This window comes from Lissotriton helveticus, chromosome 3_1 (genome assembly GCF_964261635.1).
Source record: "Lissotriton helveticus chromosome 3_1, aLisHel1.1, whole genome shotgun sequence".
Lineage (NCBI taxonomy): Eukaryota > Metazoa > Chordata > Amphibia > Caudata > Salamandridae > Lissotriton > Lissotriton helveticus.
This window is the reverse complement of record NC_136061.1, coordinates 1,912,579,476-1,912,598,442: the sequence shown is the minus strand read 5'-3', so window position 1 is coordinate 1,912,598,442 and position 18,967 is coordinate 1,912,579,476. Positions and strand designations below refer to the sequence as shown.

The 18,967-nt window shown below is 45.3% G+C and overlaps 1 protein-coding gene across 5 annotated transcripts in view; it reads left to right on the top strand.

Annotated features, from left to right (window-relative positions):
- CARS1 (cysteinyl-tRNA synthetase 1) overlaps positions 1–18,967 on the top strand; it is a 406,480-nt gene that overhangs the window by 72,268 nt on the left and 315,245 nt on the right. For all 5 annotated transcript variants that reach the window (XR_013608861.1, XM_078682918.1, XM_078682921.1 and 2 more), the window contains one exon: positions 7,869–7,960. Coding sequence is in view for 4 of the 5 variants with exons in the window: in XM_078682918.1 (XP_078539044.1) it covers positions 7,869–7,960 (92 nt within the window). In the remaining variant the exon portion in view is untranslated. The remainder of the gene's footprint in view (positions 1–7,868; positions 7,961–18,967) is intronic.

Below are 18,967 nucleotides of genomic sequence, written 5' to 3'. Positions count from 1 at the left end.
TTTTATATCACCCTACTCAGATATCATTGTGCCAGTCATTACTGTTCAACAGTGATCTATGGCCTCTTCATACCTAGTGCCTTTTAGATCACCGTAATCAAACATCACTGCACCAGCCCTGGCTATGTAACAGTGATTTACTGACCTCTTTTTGCCTGGTACCGTTAAACCACCCAAGGCAGAAATGGCCTCACTGGCCCTGTTAAAAAACAGTGATCTTTTGGCCACTTCGTGCTTGTGCCTTTTTTTAAACACCGTAGTCAGTCATCATTGCGCCGGCCATAACTGTCCAACAGTGATTTACGGTCTTCTTCATGCTTTTATATCACCATAGGCATATCTCTCGTCCCGCCACGCACAAAAAACAAAACATTGAAAAACCAAAATAGCTTTCCTATGACACATGCTTTTACCAAAATTATATGTATGATATACTTACATAACGAGGCTTTCGGCCACCACTGTTAATTCATTGGTCTGTTCTGCTGTACAACCTTTTGGCTTTGCCACTGCTTGCTTTTTTTTTTTTTTTATGCTGCGGTAACCTTATAGGGAGAGGTATAGTTTACTCAATAGAATTTTAACAGATTACATTCAAGGTGAATGGTGGTTTGTATGGGAGTTCCAGTCTACGAGTAAGAATATACTTTTTGAAACATGATGGTATCGGAGTCATGGTGTTCATTTTATTATTTTAGGCTGCTTTGAGATTCAAATGTTAACCTTTAGGCAACTGGCTACCAGTGCAAGCAATCTAGCAAGGTTAACATATAGTTGGAATAGCTTTTTCATCAAGAGATGAGCGTTGTTCAGAAGTTGCAGCTCGTAAATTGCCTTCCTAAGTAGTTGTAGATTTATGGTGTTATACTAGTTCACCTAAGCAGAGACAAATACATTCATATTGATAACCTCATGTGAGAAGATGTGCCGATGTTTTGACGTTTGCGTTGGAAAGAAGCAAGACTAGACAACATCAATAATTTTGAGAATTTAATAGGAGTTCCGACTCAAATTTAACTCTCAAGCTCTCTGCTTTTTTTACTCGGAGTAGTTGTCTCTCCCAGTTCACGAGCCCAGAAGTGGGACAAGTCCTTGAACAGGAGAAGGATCTCGGACTTGTTTTTCCGTTAAGTTTCAACTGCAGAAGTCCAGTCTAGCACACCACTGCTTTAAGTCAGTTTTGCAAAGTAGAGATGGCGATTTCTTTATCTGATTTAACTGTTAAGAAAAGCTGAGCTAATCTTGCATACGTAAGCGTGTTGAATCTAAATGTTTAGATTAGATTAATAAGTGAACTCTCATACTCGTTAAATAAAGTAGGTGACAACATTGATTCCTCTGGTACCCTACTGCTCACTGTGCAAGGGGTAAACCTCAATGGGAGCTGAGAAACCAGCACCATGCAGTAGGAACCCTTCAAGTAGTTTAACTCTGATCCAGAGATTATTGCCACCCTGATGGAATTGATCAGAATGGAGAGGTCTCTGGTACAAATGGCATTGTTAGATCCAGCAGCACCACGACCACTTTGTACAGAGAATGTTCTCAATTTCCTTGGGATGCGACCCTGCCAGGCATGAATGTAGTATATCTCGGTTTTTACTAAACCGCTGGATCTGCTGGCTTTCTACTTTTTCTAGCAGGTTTTGTCAAAAGTGAAAACTCCAAGATGAGACTATAATTTTCAATATCATCGGGAATCCAAAATAGATGTATTAAATAATGTTGATGCTATTGTATGTTTTAGCATTAAAGGAAGTGTGCCATGTGGAAACAAGAATTTTATCAGACCGCAAACATGATATGCTGTGGCTGGTTACAATGTACATATTTTTGCTGAAATAAAACAATAGGATATCCAAAAGGACGGCACACACATACTAAATCATGTAATTCTATCAAATTTAATGGTTTATACAATGACTACTGTTTCTTCATTTTCTAGTGGGTCGAGTAATCTGTGGAGCTTGAGAGTTTGTCTTGGTGCTTAATAAGGGAGTTTCTTGTGTATCTGTTTAGGTTGCTGGCCCAAAGCAGAGGTGCTCAAATTTGGGCAAATGTGGATGTGAATGAGGGAGGAGGCATGGGCCACTGCAGTGGTATTGGCACTGGAGAGTGATTATATAGGTTTATGTTAGCCCTGCTGCTAGTTCCTTCTTGCTCTGGTGCCAACACATGGGTCGCACTGCCAGGGCCCTCAGAAACCCTATGCCCCCATAGCCTCCTTCAACATATCATATTTGAATACTCCAATACAATCTTGTTTAGGTTGGCCACCAACACTATCTCAGAAGATAGGAGAATGAATACAAGTAGAATTTCTACTTTTCCTTTTAGGGTTGTTTCTGCAGTGCCTTTGACGAAGCTCCTAATTGGTGCAGTCAGTCACTAAGATAACGTAGTCAACATTTCTAAAAAGGGCCTGCATCGGACCACCCTCCAGGATGCTATGAGCTTATTGGGTCCTAAATGAGACTCTCCAACACTTCGTTCTTTTCTCTCTCTTTTTATATTGTTCTCTCTGTTAGTCTGTTAATTACTCTCTTGCGGTCTGTCTCATTCTGATACCATGAGATGAGTATCTTCTTTTTCTCACTACCTAAATTACTCTCTCTCTCTCTCTCTCTCTCACCTGTTTTTTCTGTACAGCATCATCTATGCCATAGAGCATAGGGAAACAAAGGAAGACAGAGAGAGGGAGACAGAGGGCGACAGACAGAGGGAGTGACACAGAGGGAGGAGGGCGACAGAGGGAGAGAGACAGAGGAAGGTAGACACAGAGGGAGGGAGAGAGAGGGAGGGAGACAGAGGGAGAGGGAGGGAGACAGAGAGAGGGAGACAGTTAGAGAGAGAGAGAGAGAGAGAGACAGACAGAGTAAGTGAGAATCCCCCCGAACTCCCCCTAGGTGGTTCGGGCTTGCTACGCTACACTCGCTCGCTACACTGCCTTACTGTGTCCCGAAATGATGCATCTCCAAAAAGTGTGTCCCCAACATGAAAAGTTTGGAAAGCAGTGATCTATGGTATGAGACGTGCTGCCCTAGTCTCATGAAACAGTGCAATACATAGTTTCTCAGAATCTGATGGTAGCTGCACACTACTCTAGTCGTCAACTGTGTGCATGCTAGTTCAAGAAGATAACTAAGTTATTGCATCTTGTGTATGCAGTGAAAGTAAGCTAGAGCCACTTTCAGTATTAGACATTTTGTGACTACCTTAGCATGTTGGGTGCGGACTGCAGCGGAAAATCTTTTTTTATTATTAATTAAATATTGTAAAAACATTGAAAGCAGTACCCAGATTTTAAGCACTCCCAATATACATTCACATGGTTGAAATGCACATTTCCCTAGACAAACTGCACTTTTGGAGCACTGCAAAAATCTTGACCCATGCATCTGCTCACCAAGTACCTTGAGACCAGAGACTTCGCATAATTCAACCTCATGTTCTACATATCACCAGTCGCTCCTTGTCCTGACCAGACTTTGCGTGGGGGTAGGTGCTGACGGCAGAGACCGCACGCCGCTTGGGTACCTTACTCAAAGGTGCAGGTCCCACGGGAGCAGACTGCGGGGCACCTTAGGGATTGTCTTAGGGTCGCTCGTCTAAGGGCAGGACCATTCGGCTTGCTTTTTTACTGACCTCAAGACATAAGGTTGTATTTTAAACATTCACTGTGTAGTACTGAGCACTTAGGTCCTGAAGAATTGCAATGAATGCAAGAAACATGTTGACCTGACCAGAGGGTTGTAGATATCTCACTGTGAACCTGATCACAGCACCTATCTCCCCTCCCACCTTTTAACCAAGGGAGTCAACCACACTAATAAAGTTCCCTGTGGATTGCCTAACCTTTTTTTAAATCACTCTCACTTCACGACTACACATTCACTTGCCCTCTCACACGCATGCACCATATGGCTGGAACAGAAGATCTCCGATAAAGAGCCCCTTCGCGGGTGCCCGTCAGACATTGCAGCGCCAGTCTGACGAGGAGCAGAACCCATATGATGAAGCATGACACCTAGTTTGCCAGGTGTGTGAGGGTTTTAGATCCAAAAAGGGAAATTCTCCGCCCTTTTTTCCTTTTCCTTCTCTACCCTACATTCACACTCCCACCTCACTCGGGAACTTTGTACCCTCCTTGTGTTACTGTTCTCCCGGACATGTAAATGTAAATGTAAATGTAGTATACTTGTAAAGCGCACAGCTGCCCCAGCAACGGGGCGTCCCGGCGCTGTATAACTCTGGGGAACCCGTCCTGGCTTTCCCTGTGGGATGGTCCCTTGCTGGGAGTCCCCAAGGTGGAGCCAGGCATCCCCGGAATTGGTGGGGCCGTTGTGGAGATTAGGCAAGCTAATGCCCAGAGTTGCCGAGTGGAACCCCTGATTAGAGTAAGCACCGAAGCGAGAATTATCGAGTCCGCTGACCAAGGTACACGACCCTGCCGCGTCGGGAATTGAACCCTGGTCCCAGGCTGACTTCTGCTCTCGGGCCTGCCGCCTCTAACCAGTGAGCCACACTACTCCACACTCCATACTCCATGTACACTGGACCCCGCTAAATATAGTCCGTTTCTGGTTCCTCCTTTTGTTGATATGAAATGCACATTTCCCTAGACAAACTGCACAGTTGGAGCACTGCAAAAATCTTGACCCATGTATCTGCTCACCAAGTACCTTGAGACCAGAGACTTCGCATAATTCAACCTCATGTACTACATATCTTTTCCATATGCTCGTATAAGACAACCTTGAAAGTCATAATTCTTTAATTGATATAACCCAAACTAATGTATGTAAAAAACACTCCATTCACTGTGGTCATACATGAAAGTAATTTTTCATAGCAGGTTTTAGGTTTTTCATAAGACTTGTTGACACACATACTTCAAATTCACTTAAAGTTGATGATTCCATTCTGGAAGGGACACCGGGTTAGGCAGAAACAGCTACACTTAAATGCATTTTTATTTTAAATTTGTTTTTTGTAAAGCACAAGTGTGGCTAAGGATGCTTCAAAGACCCCATTGGCAAACATGAAACTGGAAAAACAGTCAGCCGTATTTGGTCAGCAACTTCATTTGATGAGGGGGTGAGTATTAGGTGGAATTGTGGAATTTCCTGAAGGTGGCCTCGGGTCGAAAATTATTATGGAAATTGCAGGAAATCCACTATTTTCCGTTGGTCTCCACATTTTTCCACCTTTTGCTGGACCCTATAATTTTGTTGGTGTTAGGACTCAGTGCACCAGGCTAACCAATGCTAAAGTGCCTGTGCTTCCCGTTTAAACATGATTGAATTGGCATATTCCTAATTGATATATTTAACTTGCCGATATGGTACAAAATGTACCCAGGGCCTGCAAGTTAATGGTCATTTGTGGACTACAGCACCTATTGTGTTATCTATTGCAGTGAGAGTGCAAAACATGGTTTCAGAGCTGCTTGACTGGAATTGTAAAGGCTACAATTTTAGCCCGTGAAACCACTTTAACAGGTGAAACCCTGCATTTGAATATCAATAGGTCACCCCTACGTAGGCCTTTTAGTCCACAAGGCAGGATGCATAGCAGGACATGTCGAAACTGCTAAGCAAAATCAAACTCTACGTACCACTCGGATGATCTCAAGTCCGCCACACAAGCTCTAGTGCTGTCTAGATTAGACTACAGGAACGCCACCCTGACAGGGGCTGCTGACTCCCACCTTGCTCCCCTCAGAACCACTCTCAATGTAGCAGCCAGAATGGTCACAGGATAGGAAAATTATGACCACATCTCCCCCTCACTGAAAGAACTGAAGTGGCTCCCGACGGAAGCCTGGTGCAGCTTCAGAACTGCTTGTCTCACTCACAAAGCCCTCCACATCACATGGGAACACCTGCCTGCCTTGCCTCAAAACTCAAAAAAGCAGGTCAGACGGGAAACCTAAGAAGCTCAAACACCCTACTCCTCATTCCTCCCAAAGTCCATAAACAGAAAACTCTGGCACGCTCTTTCTGGAGCAATGCCCCTTTAATCTGAAACTCTATACCAGCACAAATCAGGGCAAATCCCTCCTTCTTGAGCTTTAAAAAAAGCTAAAGGATCTCCTCCTCAACAGACAGCTCAACTATGGGGTCATCAATCACCCAACGTGGACAGGCTCTGCATCCCATGCTCGCTTCATGCCTCACCTGAGCTACTTTGCTCAGCCAATGACTTGATTGAAGTCAAATCAGCTGTCCTGATTTAACTTTTATTTTGGGTTAACCGTGTGTGTGAACTGTAAAGCACTCTGATACCCCTGGGTCTTGCTAGCGCTATATAAAACTCTTAAATAAATATGTCAACATTTAATGTTAACTTATCCTTACATTGACTAGCACCGAAAAGCAATTTTTCACTGTACAGGTCTAGCTACCCTATGTAGAAACTTCGTCGATTTCCGCATTGCAGTCGCCGCTACCCCATACAAGAGAAAGTGTTGCACAGGAATCGCGTAAGCACTGATTAGGTTCTGAAACTTCACCAGCCTTCCATTCTTCAGCTGGTCACTCACCAAGACCATTACCTTTTCTTTTCAAACAAACTGCTCCAGTTAACCTGGTGTGGTAGTTGCAGTAAAGCTGTAATAGGAAATTCACCTGTATATGGAGCCCATGTATGTATTATCGGTAGGGCTCTGGCCCCTAAATAGCTTAATGTCCCAGCCAGGAGTCCCTTATCACTAAACCACCCTTTCTCAAATGGGTTAATTAATAGGTTCAGTATAGTGGCCCTGAAGAGGTCTCACAACTCCTGCGGTTCTGAATCTCCTCATTGCATGTCTCTCCATCCTGCTGGGCCCTGCAGTTGTGCCGCTATGTGGAACAGTTCCATGCCAGGAACCTCCATCTCTCCTTCATGTGATGGAAGTCTGAGTTAAATCAGTGCAATTCTTCGCCTCTGCCCCCTCTCAGATTAGAGTTAGGCACAAGCTATCCATCTCCTTAAAAATAAGACTGGGTATGTGAATGGGGAGAGCAGCAAAGAAATATAATCATTGTAGCAGAACCAACATCTTTGAAAGCGCTATTCTACCCATCACAGACAAGGGAAATGTAAGCCAGAAATGAATCATTGTTGTAGGAAAGGTATAGCTACTTTAATATTACTGTTGAGGAGCTGATCCTCTGTGTGAAAAATGTGTTCCCCAAATATTTGATTTTGGGCTGATCTCTGATAGGTATAGGCCCCATGTTGATAGCATGCAGTAGATAAGCATTAGACTTGCCCCAGTTCACGTTGGGCACCGACAGCCTGCCAAATTGCTCGAGTGCCCCAATGGCTTCCTCTATATCTGCGCACTTGATCTGTGAAAAAGTAACATGTCGTCTGTATACAGAGAGGTCTATGAAGGCGATCCATTGAACAAAAAACCCTTGGTAATGGTTCCCCTGCAACACTTGTTGCTCTATGTACGTTTGTAGATACAGACGGAATCCTGTCCTGAAGGTGGAGAAATAACTTGCTGTAAATTGTATCGTTTCGTTGGATGCATATTCTCCAGATTAACGTTTGAGATGTCACCAGGGTGCTACAGACCATTGTCTGCATGTTGTAAAATTGCTTCCACAATGGTGTAAAAATGTTGGCCATTACATGAAACATCTTGGTGTCATTAGACCTTAATCTGGGTACATCTTCTTATTGTGGTTGTTTGATTACACAATTGTGAGGACAATATTTAACCTTGTTTCAGGTTTCTCGTTCCTCATGTCTAGAAATATTCAACCATGATATAAAAATAATGATATATTGAAATAGTCATTGAACTGCAGACAGTGCCTCAAAAATTATAGCTCATGAAGTGTAAATTATTTTTCTATCTTTTTTTCTTTTAGATAAATCAAGGCGAGTGCAGCCACAGTGGACTCCTCCTGATAGAAAAGAACAAACAGAACTTCGCTTGTACAACAGTCTCACGAGGAGTAAGGTACATAGGTTTATAGGTCACTACAGTTTTTTTTCTTTTCTAGATAAAATGAGCGTAAGTTACTTAGACTGCTGTACAACATTTATTTTTAACTACTTTTTGTTAAATATTCTGTTGTACGTAAACAGAGCATCAGTGCATTTTCAGGCATACATTGCGAGTCCTCCCATCGAGTAGTACAATAGCTATCCAACAGCACAGTGTCGGCAGAGACGCACTTGCAAAGATAACAGTAACAAGCCATGTGTCGTATATGCATGATGTGAAGCAAGACCGACGGGGTTCGGGTGTGGTCGCCTTTGGGCCGGTAGCCACAAGGCCTATTGTGTATTCTGTAGGAGGTTATGAGTTTTAGCCAAGTGCCATTAACTGCAGTCAATACAGTTGGGGGTCGGTGGGGGGTGGTAATAGGCCAGACTAAGGCAGTCTGGCGTTATATTTTGTTACTTTTAAGAGTAAGAATTGGGTCGTCCCATGCAGACACAGTGGGGCATTTGCGGAGGCCTCTCACCTCATCATGGTACAGATCTACAGACTCTGTCTCTGCCCATTGGATCACTGTCCTGGCACTGTGTGACCTCCAGGTAGGGACAGCGCCTTACATCGTATTGTAATTGTCTGCCTCGTTAGTAGTAGGGCTAGGTTAAGGAAACTATTTGTCACAGCCCCCGTTTTTCATACGCTTGTAAAGCCCCCAATATGTAGTCCTTCATGGTATTCAAATCAGTGCAGCCAGTGATGTCTGAGAGAATTGGAAAGTTTGGACCGTAGTGAGGTGTGGTAGCAGGGGCAGTCTGATGATGCTGTGGGATGGATCCATAAGGTCTGGGCTGGTGTCAGGTAGGTTAGTGTAGTGTGTGTATTGTATGTTTTGAAAGTGCGCATTGTGAGAGACTTTGCATGGGTACCTGAGCACTTTGTCCCACTCCTTTTATGATCGTGGTCATCTCAGGTCAATTTCCCACTGCTGGTGTAAGGCCACTTAAGGATGCGAGAATCTGGTAGGGATGGTTTTAGTAATCCAGGACACAAGTTTACGGTCCGTTCCCATGCCAAACAAGGCCTGGAGTTATGGGCGAAAGGATGGTTCAGTGTGTGTGATTCCCCAAAGGCGCTGCAGCACTGCATCCAAGAGCTGGTGTGTTCAGAGCTGCCCCAGTGGTAGACCAGTTTTTTCAGTTGAGAGAACACAGTGTACAGGGCTTTTCCTGAAATAAGTCCCACGTGGTGCGTATTCTTGCTCCCTCCCATGCCTCCATGACATTCCACCATGTGACTTGCTGGAATGTGTGAAAACATTGAAGTGGGATCATGAGAGCATGAACGATTTCCTCAGGGAAATGCCATCTTTAGTAGCTTACTTGCAGGCTGTGGTAGTGTAGAAAGGTAGGGCCGAATTCGACCAAGAACCCTTCAGTATTTGCCCGGCGTTAGCCGCCTCTCATACCATTCGAGATTACCAAACAAAGAGGCAGGCGCTGGAGACAGAAGGCAGGAAACAGGAGTTTATTCCGACGGAGCAGAACACGTCAAATCAGACAACAGGGTATCTTCTCGAGGTGCTCTAAACGCATCCTTGAGGCCTGGCCTCTTATACACAGGTTTATTGCTTTATTACATGAAACACGTTCTTGTCAATACTTTGATGTACGGAAAGACATCCTCGGAATCCCCGCTTCACCCCCGTTCCCACACATATTTACAGTAGAGTTCCCACCTCAACCTCAGCATGTGGTGGTTGTCACGCAGTTGGACATTCCGCTGGGAACGAGAAAGTGGGCGATCGGTCGGATCTGGAGGTGTGAGGGTATTGATTAACCACCGCTCCGTTGATGTGAGGCGAGGTCCTACTGTAGGGGGCAATAAACTGCATCTGTCAGGCTAGGTGATGGCCTGGGATCGGGCTGGACAATCGGGCAGGGAGGAAGAGGTTATCAAAAAGGGGCCTGTTCTTTGAATGAGATGAAATAGCGAGGGGGTTCAGCACGGGATGTGGTTCGGAGACAGGGTCGCGCTAGAGGTGCGCTTATGGCCCAAGCAGGAGAAACCGGGGGCTGTCGGGCGCGGGGGAATGCTTGCGAGGCTCGGGAGTGAGGGGGAGAGACACGCAGGCTATTGGCAGTGGGCAGAGAGGTCGTGACACACAAAATGGCTGCCACCTATGTTCGCGATGGGGCCTAAAAGGGATAAGATGGCGTGGCTACTGTTTCATGATTGTCGCTTTACTTTCAACAGTGGCTGTGGTGAACATAAATGAACGCCGCTTATGTATACCGATTTTAGTCATTTTCCACAGTCCCCAGTTTTTATCATAAGTTAGTTAATTTCTGTTCATGTCTGAGGTAAGGACGTACACGCTGACATCTAGTTATACTAATAAGGGAAGCATGTGGCTGGGCTGTCTATTGAGGTCTTTGGTAGCCCATATGCATTACGGGCGGATGGAAATAATCTTGCTATCAATGTTGACAGAATCGTACATAACCACATGTAGTCAATGCGATAGGCGAGGAGGCAGTGCATACAAAATTACATTAGCGGTGTCATATGTTAGACCTTGGAGACGGGGACATTATTCAGACGATGTAGGACATTCGTTCGAATACAAACATGATGTCATACGAAAATGTTCTGGCCAAATAAGGGCTATTAAGTACATTTCTTGAGGTCTGGACTCCATGGGGGTCAAAACTAGACAGCATGTTCATGTGCATAACTGGTGTTCTACAATCATCAAGGTACAGAGTTAACGCCTTCTTGGTTATTCATGTACAGTTGGAAGTGACCGATGTAAGGTTTCGAGAACTCAATTGGGTGGTAATCAATACAAAGCGGTTGGGAGAGAAATTCAACTTGATACAAGGGACAGTCAAGGGGTGGCAATGTTCAAAAAGGGTTCGTCTTTCCAGTGTCTTTTTACAGCGAACCATCACTGGTGGGCTCTCATTGTTTTTCTTCTTTCGTTGGCACTGTTGAGCACCGGTGGTGGAGCTATGCGCCCAGCTCTATTTCAGATCTCGCGTTGCAGGGAGTGGCCATTCTTTGGTCTTGGACCACAGTCCTGTGTTTGTCCTGTTCCCTAACTAATCTATCATAGGTACCTTAGGCGGGGTACCCGCATACCGTTCTTCCTTCGTGACAAACCCTATTCTATCTTTTGTGCTGTCTTTCTTCTCAGAGTCAAGTTAAAAAATTCCATATGAAAAAAGGGGGGGTGATGGGGGCGTGCTTTGGGAGGCCGAGGGAAGAGAGGGTGGTGTGGGATCAGATCTGAGGCGGACCAAGAGGGGCAGAAATTTCAAGCAAGTGGGCCCACCAATCGGGCACAATGGGCTGGGACTTTTGGCACGAGCTCATCAACGTGCAGGGGCTTCTGGGCGGCCCTTCTTTCCTTCACTTTCCACGCTGAGAAGGTTGCCTTGTCCCGCAACTCTTTGCTCTGTGGCTCCACCTTGGTCGAGGTCATAGATATTCCCCGATCTGCAGCCAGGCTGTGCGTCACATCCGGCCTCTCTCCTCCTGACGACTGCACGTTATCCTTGAATGAGTATAAAAAAACAATTTTTTAGAGAATTGGCAGGGGAAGACGTTTACACACTTTAATTTCTCTCCCAACCCCAAGTAGTTGGGGAAACGTTCATTGGTCACGATAGGGTGGATGCTTAGTAATCCTTACATCGGTGTATTTTGTTAACTCATGCATCATTGCTGTAGCGCAGGTCGGCGAGCATTTTTTTTTCTTCTATTTTCAAACATCCTGTCTGTCTGGTTTTCTACTCCCGTTATATTTGCGAACGTGGCAAGAAGTCCGATATCTAAAAATCACATGGTTTATCGAATTCCAACCGGCTCCTTCAGTAGAGACTCGCGTTTGTCTAAAACAAATCCTGTTGAGCTATATGTTTCTTCAAGGTCTGTTAATTTATAAAAAGTGTGAAATGCTATTATCATGGGCTTATAGCTACAGTCTTTAACATTTTCTGGGACGGCTGGTACAGAACTGGGACCATTCTGGAGAAACAGGGACGTGTCGGACATTCTATTTTTGTGCAATGGGCGGTGGTAATCCGAACGATGAGGGTGATGTTTACCAAAGTACTTAAAACAAAAGCCACTGACATATAGTTCCCTTTTAAGGGTCAGATTAGGGGACATCAGTCGTCTTACCTGTCCTTTCTTTCTCAGCCAATTAAGTTCCATCATTTTACAGAAAGGAGAGGTAGTAATATGGCTAAATATGATCGTTTTGTTTCTGTCAATTTGTTCAAACACTGTCGTGTCTAAAGCAAATTATACCTGTACCGGCGAGGTACAGTGTCGTTATTTTATTTATTTTTTATTTTTTTTCACAAGGGAGCAAGGGAGCCCTCAGAGGGAGAGAGCATCGTGCGTACCAAATAGGCTATTAGTACACGTACAACATAAAAAGAGAGACAGAGAGAGAGAGAGACGTGTATAATAATAGGCTATTCAGTGCACACACATATAGATCAGTACGGGTCAGTTTCACGTATAAAACACGAGCTGAGGGAGAACATAAATTCATAGTTTACGTGTACACAAATACCAGATAGGGTGCGACAGTACATACATCAAGTACGAAAACTTAAGATAAAACAGAGGGCTATTTTTGGCGAAAGAGCCTTTTCATGCGTGTTGCCTATTTTCAGTACTCCACTTAATTCATTTGGGGATCGAGCTCTTCGTTCTCCTTCCTTCCTAATAGCAGACAATTTCTGTTGGTAACCTCGCTTCAATAAATACTTACTCCTTTTAATTGGTCGGACACTGGTCCAGTCGTGCTTATACTCACGGTGGGGTCTTCCAACATCTAACAAATGACGATCCAGGTTGAGGTAAAGGAGGGGTGTCTATCGGATGTGCGATGGTGCAATTCTGACTTTTCTATGAGGATGGAAGAAGAGGGGGTGAATCTAAAACATGACAATATCCCTAATTTCTGGGCTGAGGGGGGGTTTTGGATGAACCCCAACCCGGGGTATCCTTAACTTTTCTCATCTAGTCCGCACATTAAGTTGACTCACTGGTGCGCGTCATTTAGGGCGTTCATTTGGGATACCGGTTGGGGTTGGGTTCGTCGTACTGAAATAGGCCTTCAAGTTTCTGGCATAGGTCACTCCCCCAGTCGTCAGCTCCAGAGAGAGTCATTCCTAAGTAAGGAAAGTGCTATATCTTTAATCGTTTTTCACATGCCGGTACCATGTTCGGGCTTAATTTTCCTATCCCATTGACCGTTCGATCAACACCTTAGTCATACAAAAAGCATTCGTTCGTCAACCCAGATGTGCGCCACACATAAGCATTCATACGACACAAATCGGGGCCCACGCACACATTCACACCATACAATTCTTCTTCTTTCTGCGTGGAACACGGTGCATTCTGGGTCTTCTCCATACTTCAGCTGAAATTCCGATATTAACCTGCAGAGAAAGGAAAAGGGGGGGGGGCGACAGCGTTCAAAGCACATCAGCGCGCAAAAACACGAAAATGTTTTTACCTACCACGTACCTAACTTATCTTCTTTGGGATGCAGTACCTTGCCTCTCGGCCTTGAAGCCCAGAGGAACTGGTCTATTGTCCTATTCATAGATATATCTAAATATCAGGATCTTTTACCTATTGTTTATGCTGCAGAAATGTAAAACACGACAGATCCTGACTATTCCTTTCGCATTATTTCTATGTACCATGTCTTTCTAATTTTTCATGACCAAAATTGCTTCATTTATCTTGTCCCTTTCTTTATTCGAGAACCTACCAATCTAAGTGACTGTTATGAGGCTAGTTCCATATATTTATTTGTGAGGATGTCAGCATTCAAATACGGGCCTCCAACCATGTAGGCCAGCCACGGGGCAGACGGGAAACGCATGAGGTAAGGAGACATTACACTGTAGTATAGAAGTAAGCAAAGGACGAGCAAAAACTAAACGTGACTAACGGTTGCAGGACCGGTGAAGATTTATTTTATAGTTGGAAATATAACAGGATCAGTTACAATAAAATCGTCCATACGTACACCAAGGGCATGTATCATCAGTAACATCATTTCGGAGCTTTAATAATACAAAAATGACAAAGAAAGCACATCGATAGGGTTGTTCGTATGTTCAGTCCGCACTCTTTCCCGCCCGCCACGTGTACAAAGACCGCATACATATCCCATAACATCAAGGTTTAGGCAACTAGAACGTGAGTCCCGCCCATACTGGCGCCATTTTGGTCGAGGCCGGGCGGGCCCAGAGCATAGTCCGAATGCCTCCAATAACAAGTGGTCGGACCAGAATCCCTTTCGGTAGTTCAAAAGATTCCGTTAGTGTCAGCAGAGAGGACAGGCGGCGTGGACTGCGGCTTAAAGGCGAGGAAGGCAAAATCTTCCCTACCGGGTCACGCTGAGGTCCCACCGGAGCTGATCGAGTTGGCAGTCTACAGTGTCTCTTAGTAATTCGGACAAAGACCGGTGTCAGCATGAGAGCACCACCATCTTGTGACGACGTTGTGGCCACTCCGGAGAGCGGGACAGCAGGTGTATCCCTCCACAGATACGTTGAATCAGTCTTTCCTTCGACACCAGATGTGGATAAGGTGGCGGTCGCCCGGGGCAGTGGCATATCCATGGGGGATAGTCGAGCAACAGTGGCGGTTGCCCCCACCGGAAGCCTGCGGGAGTCGAGGGCCAGTGACTTTCGTAGAATTTTTAAAACTGAGAGGGCGTCTTCAAGGGTGGGGCTCATGCCCGAGCAGGCAAGCATCCGAGTTCCAAGGTAATGGACCAGGCCCAAATCCGGGGTGTCGGCGCCATTTTGAGCGTTCCGCAACAGCAGCCGCTCTTCACCCCGTCCACCGGAGCGGGTCCCCCGGTCATCCAACCGAGTGGAACGCCAATGGCAGTCCTGGGGCAGCCGTCCGGCAGGTGAAACGTTAAGGGTCGCCCCACTGCAGCTGGCCGGCGAGTGAAACGCTAAAGGTCGCCCCACTGCAGCTGGCCGGCGAGTGAAGCGCTAAGGGTCGCCCCACTGCAGCTGAGGAACCTCTCCCCTGGGGAGGTGGGGGAGGCCCGTTCGCGTCGCCTCCCCCCCAGGGCACCCCACGCCATCTCTTGGCGCAGCATTATAGGATGGCTGGACCAGGCCTTGGCGCGTTGGGTAGCCTCCGGCCTATTCGCTCGACGGGCCGCCACCGATGCTACCTCGCCGGCTGATGGCTTTTGTAGACTTTTTTATAGCCCAAAGCCTACTAAAAAGTAGCTCAAAGTAGCCCAACATTGAAGGCGGGACAGGAACAGCGTTAAGCAGACGGCGAATGCATTCGGGTTTGTTGTTGCAGCCGTCTGCCATGTAAATAGTTGTTTAGTAAAAAGTGTTAAATAGTTGTTTAATAAAAAGTTATAACATGTTATTTTGCTGGAGTGTTGAATATATTTATAATATTTGCATTGGGTTTGTCGTTATTTGGGCGGGGTGGGCGGTGGAGCCGAGCTGTCTTGCAGCCATCATTGCGTCGAGCTCGATTCTTCTCACTAGTTTCATATTTCTCATGAGGGGTTGTTCCTAATGTTTCTATTTTAGCAAGGTCAAAAAGAGATCCCATCAGTGGCCTACTGATTTTGCTCGATTCCTTTTGTTTTTCCTAACGATTTTTATGTTATTGCTTGCTAGCACGATACAGCGGCTAATCCGCATTTTTTTTTTATATCTTCGTGTCCTTTTTATTAGGGGCGTCTTCCGGTGGAGCCGGATGATCTACCTCTAATAAACGGTCCGGGCTGAACCAACTACCAACAAACGGGGCAAAGATAGGCATGACGGGTTACAAAGGGGACAAAAGTCTGCACTACCTATCCTTCACTATCCGCAAAGACTAAACAGAGTATTGCGACCCTGTGCTTATTTGTGAATAGGGAATAACCCAAAGAGAACCAATTCCGAACGGTCAATGTTCGGTCAAACAATCAATCAAATGAGGGATAAAAATAGGCACGACGGATTACAACGGGAGCAAAAGCCTGCGTTACCTATCCTTCACTATTCACAAGGACTAAACAGAGTATATGCTTGGATAACAATCAATCAAATGGAGAGGGAAGTAGGCACGACGGATTACAAAGGGGGGCAAAGGCCTGCGTTACCTACCCTTCACGATCTGCAAAGACTAAACAGAGTATGGCGACTCTGTGCTTGTTTGCAAATAGAGAATCTCTCAGAAACAATCAAATGAGTAATACTAGTATTTTCAAACAATCAAACAATCAATTCGCAATGCGTCGTGTTTACACGACCTTACCCGGACCGCATGGACAGTTTCTCGTCTTCCGCTTCCAGCGCCTGATCGTCCTCTATTCTCCGTAATTGCTGTGGCACTCCTGATGGTTCCCAGTCAGGACCGTAGTTCACTCGAGAGAGGTCTGCTCAGAACCAGATGCACTTCCCGATCGTTGCAGTCGTTCACTCTGTCGTTGGGACCTCTCCCACTGGATCCACGTGTCACTGATGGGCCCCACGTTTGGGACGCCAATTGTAGAAAGGTAGGGCCGAATTCGACCAAGAACCCTTCAGTATTTGCCCGGCGATAGCCGCCTCTCATACCATTCGAGATTACCAAACAAAGAGGCAGGCGCTGGAGACAGAAGGCAGGAAACAGGAGTTTATTCCGACGGAGCAGAACACGTCAAATCAGACAACAGGGTATCTTCTCGAGGTGCTCTAAACGCATCCTTGAGGCCTGGCCTCTTATACACAGGTTTATTGCTTTATTACATGAAACACGTTCTTGTCAATACTTTGATGTACGGAAAGACATCCTCGGAATCCCCGCTTCACCCCCGTTCCCACACATATTTACAGTAGAGTTCCCACCTCAACCTCAGCATGTGGTGGTTGTCGCGCAGTTGGACATTCCGCTGGGAACGAGAAAGTGGGCGATCGGTCGGATCTGGAGGTGTGAGGGTATTGATTAACCACCGCTCCGTTGATGTGAGGCGAGGTCCTACTGTAGGGGGCAATAAACTGCATCTGTCGGACTAGGTGATGGCCTGGGATCGGGCTGGACAATCGGGCAGGGAGGAAGAGGTTATCAAAAAGGGGCCTGTTCTTTGAATGAGATGAAAGAGCGAGGGGGTTCAGCACGGGATGTGGTTCGGAGACAGGGTCGCGCTAGAGGTGCGCTTATGGCCCAAGCAGGAGAAACCGGGGGCTGTCGGGGCGCGGGGGAATGCTTGCGAGGCTGGGGAGTGAGGGGGAGAGACGCGCAGGCTATTGGCAGTGGGCAGAGAGGTCGTGACACACAAAATGGCTGCCACCTATGTTCGCGATGGGGCCTAAAAGGGATAAGATGGCGTGGCTACTGTTTCATGATTGTCGCTTTACTTTCAACAGTGGCTGTGGTGAACATAAATGAACGCCGCTTATGTATACCGATTTTAGTCATTTTCCACAGTAGGTCTGATTTTGGGGGAATAGTTCTCGGACGACAGTTGGGGCTTGCCAGCAATCGATCCGACCACTGGAGCTGTGCCACCAGGTCGTAATGCTTAAATATTTGACCCCCTTGCTCTGTGGAGCGCTAATGCTCCAGCTTTGCCAGTGCTCATCTACAGTGCTGCTCTACACCACCCATTGTTCCAGATTAGTTGACTCGGCATGGTGTTCAGTGAGCAGATGTAGAAGGATTGAGAGAGACCCCTTGGAAACCAGGGGAGTAGGGTACTTATAAACAGTAAAGTTCGGTAGTTTCCCTTGGTCAAATTACTGAGAGAATATGCCCAAATATTGGTCTTGGACAAAAAGCTAAATTTAGCATCAACATAAACAATTTTGTGTATAAAATGTACAAATTTTATTAAAACAAACCATTAAAACAAATAAAAGACAATCTTATTACATGAAATGTTTTTGCAATTAAAAAACTCCTTCACAATACATATAGGAAACAACACATCATCATACTGTAATCAACCAAGTTGCAAAAAATCTCATCAATTAAGACAAGTTGTGTGGTTTACAAAAAATGGGGGAGAGAGAGACAGGCACAGACATAAACAATTTGTCATTCAAATGTGCACATCAAAACCCTCGTTATAACTCAATCCTAGACTCGTCTTATTATGTTGTTCTTAGGGTGAGTTGGGTTATTCGATTGTACAGTGAGGGGCGTCAACGCGTTTCGATGGACTCTTTCAGTAATATGCCATCTTTTTCAAGACTTAAACATATGTGTCTCTCCTATTCTGGCACTGGATGGTTGCCTTGTACATGGAGATCCTGTTGGTAAATATATCCGAATCAGTATATTACGTTCAACCATTAGTAATCATCTCTAGGTTACATCGCATTTGTGATAACAAATAACCTTGGTGCTATAAATAAGCTGAGATGCCAATAGGAACACCCCGGGAGGCTTGTTTGTTAATGGATGCCCACATATTGGTAGGGTGTTTGAGTAATAAAAGAACAAGGTTGCAACCAATGTATGTCAATTGTAATACTGATGGAAACGAGGACAAGTGGGCTAATGATAAAAAGCTGTAGAACTTAAAGTTGCAAGCACTGACTATGTAAGATGTTATCACAAATGCGATGTAACCTGGAGATGATTACTAATGGTTGAACGTAATATACTGATTCGGATATATTTACCAACAGGATCTCCATGTACAAGGCAACCATCCAGTGCCAGAATAGGAGAGACACATATGTTTAAGTCTTGAAAAAGATGGCATATTACTGAAAGAGTCCATCGAAACGCGTCAACGCCCCTCACTGTACAATCGAATAACCCAACTCACCCTAAGAACAACATAATAAGACGAGTCTAGGATTGAGTTATAACGAGGGTTTTGATGTGCACATTTGAATGACAAATTGTTTGTCTGTGTCCGTCTCTCTCTCCCCCATTTTTTGTAAACCACACAACTTGTCTTAATTGATGAGATTTTTTGCAACTTGGTTGATTACAGTATGATGATGTGTTGTTTCCATATGTATT